Source organism: Hemiscyllium ocellatum, chromosome 27 (genome assembly GCF_020745735.1).
Source record: "Hemiscyllium ocellatum isolate sHemOce1 chromosome 27, sHemOce1.pat.X.cur, whole genome shotgun sequence".
NCBI lineage: Eukaryota > Metazoa > Chordata > Chondrichthyes > Orectolobiformes > Hemiscylliidae > Hemiscyllium > Hemiscyllium ocellatum.
This window is the reverse complement of record NC_083427.1, coordinates 3,368,900-3,382,599: the sequence shown is the minus strand read 5'-3', so window position 1 is coordinate 3,382,599 and position 13,700 is coordinate 3,368,900. Positions and strand designations below refer to the sequence as shown.

The 13,700-nt window shown below is 44.8% G+C and overlaps 1 protein-coding gene across 1 annotated transcript; it reads right to left on the bottom strand.

The window, feature by feature from the left end:
* Window positions 1-10,331: 10,331 nt before the first annotated feature.
* LOC132828702 (gastrula zinc finger protein XlCGF8.2DB-like) lies at window positions 10,332-13,298 on the bottom strand (the record flags this gene model as incomplete). Its single annotated transcript, XM_060845788.1, has 1 exon — window positions 10,332-13,298. A coding segment is annotated over one exon (732 nt), but the record flags the coding sequence as incomplete, so codon positions are not given.
* Window positions 13,299-13,700: the final 402 nt, after the last annotated feature.

Below are 13,700 nucleotides of genomic sequence, written 5' to 3'. Positions count from 1 at the left end.
CTGTGGGGAGTGCTATAAAAGTTCTGGGACACTGATGACCCATCAATGTGTTCACACTGGCAAGAGACCCTCTAGCTGCTGTCAGTGTGGAAAGGGGTTCAGACGATCATCTCAACTCATTGTTCACAAGCGAATTCACACTGGGGAGAAGTTGTTCTCCTGCTCTGTGTGTGGGAAGGAATTTATTCGGTCTTCCCAACTGGTGATACACCAGCGAGTTCATACTGGGGAGAGGCCCTTCACCTGCTTGGAGTGTGGGAAGGGATTCACTTGCTCATCCAATCTGCTAATTCATCAAAGAATTCACACTGGCGAGAGACCGTTCACCTGCCCCAAGTGTGGGAAGGGGTCTGGTCACTCATCCAGCCTGGTGAAACACCAGCGAGTGCACACTGACGAGAGGCCTTTTGAATGTTCAGATTGCAGGAAGTGCTTTAAGAGTTGCAGGGAACTGATGTCCCATCAACGTGTTCACTCAGATGAGAGACCGTTCAGGTGCTCTCACTGCAAGGTTGGATTCAGACGGTTATCTAACCTCGCTGTACACCAGTGAGTTCACACTGAGGAGAGCACAGCAGGTTAGGCAGCATCCAAGGAACAGGAAATTCGACGTTTCAGGCCAGAGCCCTTCATCAGGAATGAGGAGAGTGTGCCAGGCAGGCTAAGATAAAAGGTAGGGAGGAGGGACTTGGGGGAGGGGCGATGGAGATGTGATAGGTGGAAGGAGGTCAAGGTGAGGGTGATAGGCCGGAGTGGGGTGGGGGCGGAGAGGTCAGGAAGAAGATTGCAGGTTAGGAGTTTGGTGCTGAGTTGAGGGAACCGACTGAGACAAGGTGGGGGGAGGGGAAATGAGGAAACTGGAGAAATCTGAGTTCATCCCTTGTGGTTGGAAGGTTCCCAGGCGGAAGATGAGGCGCTCCTCCTCCAGCCGTCGTGTTGTTATGTTCTGCCGATGGAGGAGTCCAAGGACCTGCATGTCCTCGGTGGAGTGGGAGGGAGAGTTAAAGTGTTGAGCCACGGGGTGGTTGGGTTGGCAGAAAACATTGGACCTCTGAAAAGAAAGGCGCTGCCCTTTTCTCTGCAGTTAACAAACTACAATGAAGCCAGAAGAAAGCCATTTTACTTTCCCTCAGTTGCTACACGCTATTGCTGTTAATAAGTCTGAGACTTTATAAACGTGAGCCAGTCATCACGTACCTCCTGCAAGCCAGTGAAAATACCTGGGGAAGAACGATCAAGGAGCAGCAGGGCCTGACAACCGAAGGAAACACCTCAATGAACCCTGAAGTCAAGGATTATTGAACTGCTTTCCTCAGTCTGTCCCTCTTGTCCATTATACTCCTGATTCTTTGTAAGTCGGTCTGTATGTGCAGGGTTAAAAAAATCACACAATACCAGGTTATAGCCCGACAGGTTTATTTGGAAGCACTAGCTTTTGTGGCACTGCCTCTTCATCAGATGCCTCAAAGTCTAGAGCTTCCAAATAAGCCTGTTGTGTAATTTTAACTTTGTCCACCCCAGTCCAATACCGGCACCTCCAAATCATATATGTGCAGGGGCAGCTTTATAAAGAGATTAGTGCTTTAACTTGCAGACTATATGCTCGTAAGTGTTTACATGTAGCTAGAAACTGTTCATTTGTAATAATTAATGATCGTTAAGTACAAAAACCTGGTCTCTGCCTATGCTTTCTACCAACTTGGTTGTAAACATCTGGTAATTTAGGGAGTTTTGAAGCGCTTCTGTAAAAATGTTGTGATGGCTTGGGCAATAGCAGGACTTGATTTCCCACACATTCTCCCTGGGATGTGTAGTGCTATGCAGCTCCAAAGGACAGCTGCTTCGTGGGCAATATAGTAGTGAACACCAAACGAGGCAAAAAAAAATGGAGAGGTAACCTTCTGACATTCTACTGATGATATCTTGTCAGAGAGAAAGCAGCTGAACTGAAATCCTTGTTCCCCGGGTGCGTGGTGCATGTGTGCGTGTGCAAGTAGTGATGTTGCAGTAACGTCACTGTATTGGTAATTCAGAACTCTAGGCTAATGGTCTGGGGAAATTGGTGAGTCCCACAATGGCAGGTGTTGAAGTTTTGAATTGAGCTTTTAACAAAATGTAGAATTAAAATCTGGCCTTGTGGTGACAGTGTAACCACTGTCCATTGTTGCAAAACCCACCTGGTTCACTGATGTCCTGTAGGGAAGGATATCTACTGTCCTTATGTGGTCTGGCTCTGTCATCTGACTCTAGACCTGCAGCAAAGTGGCTGACTCTCAACTGCTGTCTGGGCAATTAGGAATGAATAATAAATGCTGGAATAGTCAGCAATACTCATCTCATGAACGAACTTAAGAAAAAAAAAACTGTGCTATAGATATTTAATGATCAATCTGTTCAGAGATGTTATAACACACCTCAGAAGCAGGTGGGATTTGAACTCAGGCTTCCTGGCCCAGATGTTGGGTCACTGTCACAGTGGCACAAGAGTCCCCGAATAAAGAAAGTGTTCGACAGCATCCTTACTTGTCGAGTACTTCCTCAATATTGCTGTTTTCTGTTAATTTTTACACTTAAGTTCCGGAATGAGACTCAAATTTGGAATTGTCAGAAGCAAGGCACGACCCATTTAGCCACCACTCACTGTCATACATTTGTAGTGTACGTAATTCAGAATTGTTCAGAGTTGTTTTAAATATCTTTGAAGCTGGTTAGACTTCATCTCAGGTTTCTTAACCCAAAGGTAGCGACACTATGACTGCACCACAATCTACGGTACGTACTTTTGAATCAACAAAATTAAATGGCACGACTTCCTGAGTATGTGGAACTTGAACCCAGATCTCCTTTCACAGAGGTAGGGCCACCATCAATGTGCCATAAAAGTCTGAACCTTGTGGTGTACTCTGAGAACAATGAGCACGCAATGGCACCTCTGCACAAGAACAGTGCTGAACCGTTGACGTGCAATATTATTGTTAAGGAAGTAGACTTCTGGACCAGGATTTGCATTACACTGGTTGGGTGGCAAATTGACTTACATTCCCACATATTTCTTAGCCCTTATTATTTCCAGAAGATCATCCTCAATCTCCAGTGCTAGCTCTTTTAGTGTCAGTTCACCTACCCATTTATAACTCTGGCTCTTCGCCCTCATGTCTTTCTTCCCCTCCCACAACACCAATAGGGTCCCACTGTTCCTCACTTTTGACCTCAGCAGCATCCACATCCAAACAATCATAAGCTGCCATTTCCATCACTTCCAATAGGGTGCCACCACCAGGCACATATTCTGCTTCCTTCCCCGGCAGCCTTCTGCAGGGATTATTCCCTCCTGGACACCTTGGTCCACTCCTCCTCCACTCCCAATGCCTTTCACAACACCGTGGCACTTGCCATATACTTGCAGAAGGTCTAAGTCATGTCCATTTACTTTCTCCATCCTCACTATCCAGGGCTCCAGCCCCACCTTTGAGGTGAAGCAGCAATTAACCTGTACTTTCCTTAATCTGGTCTATTGTACTGCCTATTCACAATGTGGTCTCCTCTACATTGGGGAGATAGGTGTTCTGCAAGTCAGTTACCCGATGTTCTGTCCACAACAAATAACCCCAAACCTTCTGGTTACCTGCCACTTGAACACCACTTTGTTCCCTGGCTAACACCTCAGTCTGAGGCTTGCTGAAATACTCCGGAGAAGCTCAGTGCAAGCCGGAAGAACATCTCATTTTCCGGTTGGGGACCCCACTTCAATTCAATAATTTAAAGGCCTAAGCATCTTCCTGGAATCCCATAGACCAGGCCTCATCATCACACGAACTGCCTACACACTTGACCCATTGTCAATTACTAATGGCCCCCATTAGCAGCTATTGATTCTCCTTGGCTGACCATTATCCAAAACTGCTGAGTTTCCCCAGCAATGTCTATTGTAGTCACTAATTTACATCTGTTTATTGAACTTAGCCTGCAACACTGGTAGAAGTCCCTTACCTTCAACTACAATTGCAATTATACCAAAGTCGTATCCAAGTCTAATTGGTGTGAAGGTGCAGGATGCAGAGATTTCAGGATGCTGGTCTGTTTCCACTTCCCTGAATTACTCTGACTTCCATCACAGGGAGGAATTTCTTCATCTAACTGCAGCTTCAATTATTGTTGCTGGTGTCTCACGTCCCGAATGAGTTCTGGGAAATGAGTAGCCAACTTTACCTCTTTTAAACTTTCTTCATTAAAGGCAGGGATGACGATGCTCAAGAAAGACCGCTGTGACTTCATAAACAATGCTTCCACCCAAATACAAGTAATGAGGTCTATGCCTGTGCTCAATGAACAGGATGAATGCTGGGTTCCTCTGTGTGTGTGTCTCTCTCTCTTTCTTTCTCGAAAGAACTGTGAGGCGGCTCAGTGGTTAGCACTGCTACCTCACAGCACCAGGGACCCAGGTTCGATTCTAGCCTTGAGTGCTCATTTGTGTGGAGTTTGCACATTCTCCCTGTGTCTGCGTGGGTTTCCTCCACAGTCACAAAGATGTGCAGGCCAGGTGAATTGGCCATGCTAAATTGCCTGTAGTGTTAGGTGCATTAGTCAGAAGGAAATGGGTCTGGGTGGGTTACTCTTCAGACGGTCGGTGTGGACTTGTTGGGCCGAAGGGCCTGTTTCCACACTGTAGGGAATCTAATCTAATCTAGAACAAACTGAAGTCCAGAACGCTATCTTGTGGATGGTCTCCTTTATCTGTACATTTGAACCCCTCCATTTCAGGTTCACTTTGAAGAGAAATGAAGGATCTGCACCACCTCCTTGTAATGATGATCGGTAGATATGCAGATCATAAAAGCTTACGCTGAGGGGGTAACATATTGGCGTGGATAGAAGATGAGTCGACTAACAGGAAACAGAGTTTAGGCACAAATGGGTCTTTTTATGGTCAGTAAGATGTAACAAGTGATGTCCCACAGAGATCAGGTTTTACAACTTATACAAATTTATACAATTACTTGAATAAAGGGGTTGGTTGCAAAATTAGTTTAATGATGCAAAGATTAAGTAAGAACGTAAGTTGTGAAAAGGACATAAGAAGGGTTCAAAGGGATACAGATAGGTTAAGAGGGTAAAGATCTGTCAAATTGAATATAATGAGGAAAAACATGAAATTGTTAATTTGACCTGAAGAATGAAAAAAGCCGATTGTCTAAGTGGTGAGAGATTACAGATCTCTGTGATGTGGAGTGATCTGGGTGTCTGGGTGCACAAACCACAAGTTTAGTAGGCACGTGTAGCAAGTAATTCAGAAAAGTAATAGGATGTTATTGTTTATTGTAAGAGGAGTAAGTAAGAAAATCATGTTTAATTTATACAGGGCATCGGTGAGGCCACATTTGGAGAATTGTGCACAGTCCAACAGTCGAACTAGTCCCTGTTGACCATAATCCCAAACTAAACTAGTCCCACCTGCTTATGCTCGGCCTATATCCCCCCAACCACTTCTTATTCATATAGTATTTTAAGCATTATAACTGTACCTGCACCCATCACTTCCTCTGGAAGTTCATTCCACACACAAACCACCCTCTGTGTGAAAAAAAACTGCCCCTCCTGTCTTTTTAAAATCTTTCGCCTCCCACCTTAAAAATATGCCTCCTTGAACTTCCCCACCCTAGGGAAAAGACACCTGCCATTCACCTTATCTATACCCCTCATGATTTTATAAACCACTAGTTATTATAATAATATATTTTAAATTATGATATAATAAGTCTTGGTCGTCTTATTTAAGAAAAGACCCCTTTTCCAGCATTTGCATGGGCTTCTATAGCATGCTACTTCCTGTCACTGTTGGCTATTTGGAATGTTAGATCGCTGGGCTGGCCTTTTTTGCCCTTAGCAGTGTGGTATCCCTGGGCTTTATTCCTGAAGCTCCTTGTCACTTACCCTTCAGATCATGGAGTCTGATCACCACATTGTTAGGCCCGGACGAGTGGAACCGAAGGATCTGTTTCCATGATGTACATCTCTCTGCTGATGACTATGAGCCAGGTAAGCAAACATTTACAGGCTTCAGTAACATGCCTACATACAGTGGCGATTAAGACAGCAGCTTCCGGGGCTCCTACAGGTTCAGGCTCCAATTGCACGGTGATCCGAAATCATTCTGACAGAGCTCCTTCTGCACACAATTGAGTTGCTATTCTTAAAGGCCCAAATAGCACTTTACTCTACATCAACCATCTCTCGCCTGAGATTCCTCTGAAATCTTTCTGCGTCTCAGATTCTGGACTGCAACACATTCAGGATTTTCCTCACTCCACCAGTGTCAGATTTGCATTCAACTGCCTGGATCGTGAACTCTGAATCCTTACCTCACTATTCTTATTTCTCTCCTCTCCTTTCAGAAGCCCCTTCTAACCTGACTCTTTGCCTGAATGTTTGCTCACCTGGAATACTGTGCACAGTTTTGGTGCCCTTACTTGTGAAGGGATGCAGCTGCATTGGAGACAGTTCAGAGGAGACTCACTAGATGGGTTCTGAAGGCAAGGGATTTGTCTTATCAAGAGAAATTGAATATTTAGACCTACGCCCTCTAGAGCTTCGAAGAATGGGAGGAGATTGGAGTTATATAAAAATGCCAAATGGGATTGACAAAGTAGATGTAGAAAGAATGTTTGTTTCATGTAAGGCAATCTTGCACAAGAGGTACAATTTTAGGAAAAGGGTTAACAAATTTAAAGTAGAAATGGGGAGAAATTACTTCTCTGAAAGAGTCATGAACCTGTGGAAATCACTGTCACAGAGTGGGGTGGATACCAGGACATTGAGTAAATGGAAGAAGACAGGGACAGATTTACAATTAGCAATGGGTTGAAGGGTTATGAGTAGTGACACGAAAGTGGAGTTGAGGCCAAGATGAAATTAGCTATGATCATACTAAATTGCGCTGCAGACTCGAGGTACTGAATCCTCCAATCCTGCACCTAGATCTTATGCCCTAATACTTCCTTCTGGAAAACTGAAATTGGTTTGATAACACTCAGTCACACGGCACAGAAACAGACCCTTCGGCTCAACTTGTCTGCACTAACCAGACATCCCCACCTGAGCCAGTCCCATTTGCCAGCATTTTCCTGCCTATTCATGTACCTATCCAGATACCTTGTGAATGTTGTAATTGTACTAGCCTCCACCACTTCCTCTGGCAGCTGATTCCACGCACAAATCACTCTTCGTGGAGAAGTTACACCTCAGGTCCTTTTTAAATCTTACCACTCTTGCCTTCCTGGCTGTTATTAGACAGAGGAGGGAATCAGTTTAGCTCAGTTGGCTGGATTGTTGGTTTACAAAGCAGTGTGATGCCATCACCGGTTTGAAGTTATGATGAAGGACCCTCCTTTTCAATCTCTTCCCTCGCCTGAGGTCTAGTGGCCCTCAGGTTAAATCCCCACCAGTTGCTTCTCTCTCGAATGAGAGAGCAGCCCCTATGGTCTGGTAGGACTATGGCGACACAACACAACAACAGACCGAGGTAATGGACTCTCTAACCTCAAATAATACAGATCTTGCTATAATGCTGATCTCGCCTACTGTACGCCCTGTGTAATGTAACCTGTCTCAGCTGTTAATTTACAACCTTTGATCTTACATCCCTGCTTACTATGATCTGCTCATAAACAAAGCTTTTTGCTGTATTTTGGCGCACATGACAATAAATCAATTAGTTTAAGCCAACGCATTGAGACTTTGTCTCATTGGGAACCTGATTTGTCAAAGTGAATTTTTTCTGTGGCTTTAAACAAAGGAATCGCCATGGGGCTGGCGGGAACATCTCAACATATTACTGAACAGTGCACAAAAAAATTCAAGAGCTGACATACTAGAAGAGGTGGGCAGACAGGGAATGTCACCATTAGAACAAAGTGTCCTTGGTTTCAATAAATGAACTGGTAGGGCCGACTGCCTGCCCCTCTTCCGCAGTTACGTTCGGGCCCGGGTGTCCTTGGAGAAGGAGCACGCGGTGTCCACCAACACCCTGGAGTTGTTCAGGGAGAGGTGGGCGCCGCAGGGAGTGGAGTGCATCATTTCCCCCTCCAACTCTATTTTGATTTAGTCCCTGCCCTCCCCTTCACTGTTTGATCACACAGCATTGCCCTTTGATGTGAAGGGCACTGCTTGTCACTGTCCACTCAGGTGTTTTCCGATCTTCCTGGTGGTGGAAATTGAATAAAGATTCGTGCACTTTGTGTCTCTCACTGTGTCTCACACCTGCACACACACACCATGGGTGCTGGGGAAAAAATAAGCACTACCACAGTTAGGTGGTAGTGTGGGGGTTAATTAAAATTTAAAAAACACAAAAAAAGAAAAAAATAATCAGAAGTGTTGATCACACAGCAAAAAAAAATGAACTGGCAAAAAGGTCATACGGTCATTGTTGAATAAAAAGGGATTAAATTATGTCTTGAATTTTAATCAATCACATTGTAATCTGGAACTCAGATGAGAACATGGGTTGGAAGGAAAGACTGGGAGTAATGCATTACTATAAGAAGCCTTAGAATGAGAGTGCCAAGTCATTCAGAACTGACCCACATCACAGCAGCAATTCTGTCGACATCTGTAGTAAAATGGATGAAGGTACTTAAAGTCGAGACCTTACGACTGTTGGAGAATGATGTATCAAGGAATTCATGAACTGAGGGTAAGTGTGAGGGGAAAGAACAGGATCTGGAAAGCAGCAGACCCTTCATTTTCCAGGAGAAGTGAGGCCTGTCTGTATAAATGTCAGATGTTACACAGCACAGGGTCAACTAGTGGATTCTCCCATGATGAACAATTTCCAACTTATCCCATTAAAAGCTTGGTGGATTGTGCAGAGAATCAACATAAGTTGCTCTGAGACAGGCTTGTGTTCCAGACACACACACACACACACACTCCTTCTTCCATCGGATGGCTAAAGCAATGTACCTTACTGGCAATACCAACATTTATTGTCCACCCCTAGTTACACCTGAAATGAACGGTCATTTCAGTTGGCAGTTAAGAGTCAAGCATGTTACTGTAGGTTGGGGTCAGATGTAGACCAGACTGGGTAAGGACTGCAGAGTTCCTTCACTAAGGACATCTGTGAACCAGAAAGCAGGTTTTTATGACAATTGATGATGCTTTCATGGTTCCACTATGGATTAGACTAACTTGTAATTCCAGATTTATTTCTTGAATTTTAAATTCTACCAGTTGCCTTGGTGATTTGGATCTGAACCAATATTCTCAGTGTGTTACTATAAGAGCCCTTCAGGCTTCTGCCCAAAACGTTGAATTTCCTGTTCCTCAGATGCTGCCTGACCTGCTGTGCTTTTCCAGTCCCATGCTAATCTAGACTCTGGCTTCCAGCATCTGCAGTCCTCACTGTTGTCTGGTAGGTTGAGTAGGCCATCTGGCCCCTCAAGCCTGCTCGGCCATTCAATAAGTTCACGGCTGATCTTGTTGTGGACTCAGTTCCACTTACTTGCCGCATCACCATAACCCTTAATTCCTTTACTGTTCAAAAATCTGTCTCTGCTTTGAAAACATTCAATGAGGTCACCTCAATTGCTTCACTGGACAGGAACTTCCACAGATATTCAACCTTTTGGGTGAAGATGTTCCACCTCAACTCAATCCTAAATCTGCTCTCCCTTATATTACTTTCTACACCGCCTCCCCTCCCCGGTTCTAATTTTTTTCCATCAGTGGAAACAACCTCCCTGCTTCTGCCTTGTCTATTCCCTTCATAATTTTATATGTTTCTATAAAATTCGTCACGCATTCTTCTAAATTCCAACGAGTAAAGTCTCAGTCTACTCAATGACAAAATATGAAGTATTCACGGTCAATACTGCCAAAGACCAAGTAGACTTTACTCTCCGGGAATTATATGCACTCCAATTCCAGCACTTTCTCACAATCTTAAATCTACATTGAACAACATCTGGGATAGAGGCAACAACAAAATATTAAAATTGAGCAGTCTACTATCTTCGGTCACAGTAGAAGATAGATTCCAATACAGAACAATAATTGGATAATTACAACCCTGACTTCCCTCTTTGTATTACAGATGATACTAATTTCCCTGGTATGGGCAGAACTCTCTTCGGCAGCCAGTCTAAGACAGCATTGCGAGGCGAAAAGACATAATGGTAATGTTGGCCCTGACTACGGGATAACCTTTGAGAATGCAGGAGGAAGAATCTTTTTGAGCCGAGGTACAGTATGTAGACAGTAGGAGGCAATGCAAGGAAGATCTGAATAATTCCAGTGACTTTACTGTTGAGGAATGTTTAATAAAGACACTTATATACATACATTAAAATTAAGAATCTTTGATACAAGCAACTCCAGGATGTCATCTCAAGGATAGGATCAGAATCTGCGCACAGACGTTAGTGTATTAAAAGTGGAGCAGAGCCAGGGGAGGTGTTTCAAAGTATATTGTTCCAGCAAGGTCCTTGGTCCTCTGCTCTGATTTTGCAATCAGTGCCACAAATGTCCCCACTGGCAGTTTGTGCCTGAAGCTGTTGGAGTATACCAAAACAAAGGTCTGGACTGATTTCGGCCTTTGGTGCCTCTAACTCCTCACTTAGATTCTGCCTCTGACTCAATATTCTGTTCCAGTGCTTGGCTTGATTTTCTCCTTTGTTGGTGTGTGTCCAATCCTGTGCCTTCTGTTCCCAGTGTAACTAATTGCAGTCCTGCACAACACTTTACTACCAACCACCACTTTATTTTTCAATTTTTCCACCAGTTCCCTCAAAAACTTGCACTGTTAAACTGACTGGAAGGTACACACGTGCACAAAAGGCTCCTCCAGCATCACTTTCCAAACCCAGGCAGCAAATCCATGGGAACAGTACCATTCCCCTCCAAGCCACTCTGCAGCTTGACTTGGAAACCTATCGCCATTCCTTCAGTGTCGCTGGAACTCCATCCCTCATGGCATTGTGGATGTCCGTACACCAAACAGACTGTGGCTATTCAAGAAGACAGCTCACCACCACGTTCACCAGGGCAGGACAGTTTGCACATTCTCCCCATGTCTGTATGGGTTTCCTCCGGGTGCTCCGGTTTCCTCCCACAATCCAAAGATGTGCAGGTTAGGGTGAATTGGCCATGCTAAATTGCCCATAGTATTCAGGGATGTCTAGGTTAGGTGCATTGGTTGGGGTAATTACAGGATAATAGGGAGGGGAATGGGTCTGGGTGGGTTACTCTTCGGAGGGTCGGTGTGGACTCGTTGGGCTGAAGGGCCTGTTTCCACACTGTAGGGATTCTGTGAACGAGGAATGGGCAATAAACATTAGTCTTTCCAGTGATTCACCACATCCCAGAAAGAAATTTAAGACAAAACACAGATCAACTGATTTTAGACCCAAGTCAAATCTTACTTTTGACTCTTGAACTCCTCAGAAAGCCTATTGAATGTTTACTCATAACTCCCATTGCACTCACCTATAACCGACAGGTTATTTTCTATTTCTTATAACATGCCAACATCATTGTATACCCCGGCTTCATTTAAGAACTTCTCTGTTCGCAGTTACCTCAGAACACTGCTTCTCAAGATTATGATCTGGGCCACTACGACCCCACTTGCAGCACCACTTGTAAATTTAGGTCCAGAGCCCAAAATTACTGGCGCAGGGGCTGAGGGGTGTCAAACTCATTATTGATATTAAAAGAGGTTTTTGAGAGGCAAGAGTTTAAATACAATGTATTAGCTAAACAGTCAGAAAAAGCTTATCGCCTTCGCAGGTAAGAATGGTTGATTGATCCCCAAGGATAATGCAGTGTGTGTGCTGGCTTCTGTTGCTGGTGTTTTCTCTGAACAGTTAAATAGTGGGGGCAAAACTGAATTAATTCGAATTCTCTTTCCTATCCTCTCAAGCTTGCTTTAACGTTCACACAGTTTGCATGTGTCCAGAATTAAACCTGTCTGGTTTTAGAGCCTGTGCTGGAGACAAGTCCTGGGCAGAGGTAACAGGTACAACGTGCGTCTGTCAGCCAGAAAGCAGCTGTAGAAGCTTTCCTCATCAGATTGTGACATAGGTCTCCTTCGCTCTTTGTACAAGACTCAAATCATTTTTTGAGCTCCCAGAAGTTAAGAGAGACTGATTTCTTACAGTCCATTACTTGGCTTGGATCTGCCTCCAATTTCTGGGTTTCTTTACCAGATGGGAGGGTAACACTTGAGGACTCGATTCTCCCCAAATTACCACTAATATTCTCACCATGGACAACAGAAGGACCATTGCATAGAATGTCCAGGTCAGTAAGAATTGTCAGCAAGGATTGATCCGCACCGGATCAATGGAGATGTTCATAATTGGAACATTTCAAATATTGAATCATAAAGCTTGTATCAAAGATCAGTACAGGATGAGAGGGACAGTTACAGTGGGACACTGCAGTGCTGAGAACACCATCAGCTGTAGATTCAGGGTGTTAAACTCCAGCCCAGTTAAGCGATAACATCAGCAGAAACACACCCAACTGTAAGAATGGATGTGATAACAGTAGAGTTTGAGCCACAGTCATTTGTGAACTCGCTGATGTTTTAGCAGTTGGGATGAATCAATGAATCCCTTCCCACACTCCGAGCAGACAAAAGGCCTCTCCCCAGTGTGAACTCGCTGGTGTCTCAACAGTTGGCACGAATCAGTGAATCCCTTCCCACATGCGGCGCATGTGAATGGCCTCTCCCCCGTGTGAATGCGCTGGTGTACAGTGAGGCTGCCCGAATGCCTGAAGCTTTTACCACAGTCAGTGCAGCTGAATGGTTTCTCCTCAGTGTGCACTCGCTGGTGCTTCAGCAGAGTGGATGAAAGCCTGAAGCTCATTCCACAGGAGGTGCAGCTGAATGGCTTCTCCTCAGTGTGAACTCGCTGGTGTGACACCAAGTTGGATGAATTAATGAATCCTTTCCCACACACGGAGCAGGTGAATGGCCTCTCCCCGGTGTGCACTCGCCGGTGTAACGCCAGGTTGTATGACTGCGTGAATCTCTTCCCGCACAAAGAGCAGCTGTACGGCTTCTCTCCAGTGTGGACCCGCTGGTGCAACGCCAGGTTGGAGGACTGAGAGAATTCCTTCCCACACACTGAGCAGGTGAACGGCCTCTCCCCGGTGTGAGTGCGTCGATGAGTTTCCAACTTTGACGGACATGTGAATCCCTTTCCGCAGTCTGCACACTTCCACGGTTTCTCCGCGGCATCGCTGTCCTCTTGCCCCTCCAGGGTGATGATCAGTTGAAATCCCGTACACACTCAAAACAAGTGTACGGTTGCGAACTGTGCACAACTTTTTGCTGTCCATGAAACTAGTTAAAGCTTTTTCCACAGTCAGGTCACTAGTACACTCTCACTCAGATGCGTGCCTCGGAGTTTTTTCTGTTAAATGTATGTTTAAAATCTTACCCCTCAGGCAGAACGGAGAGTCATTTCTCTTTGCACATTGAGAAGGTGATGGTATTGAGGTCTTGATGAATTGGGTGACTCTGTCGGGTGCTGATGTGATGCTCATTTTGACTTGTCCTCTGTAAATTCGCCCCTCTAATTCCCCCCTGTAAAAAAGAGTGAACAAAAATCACTTAAACTACAGGATAAAAATTCAGAACAGGCAATTCCAGTGCCTGTGGAATACCTTCCTCTCTTGTTGCTCCAAGAGCT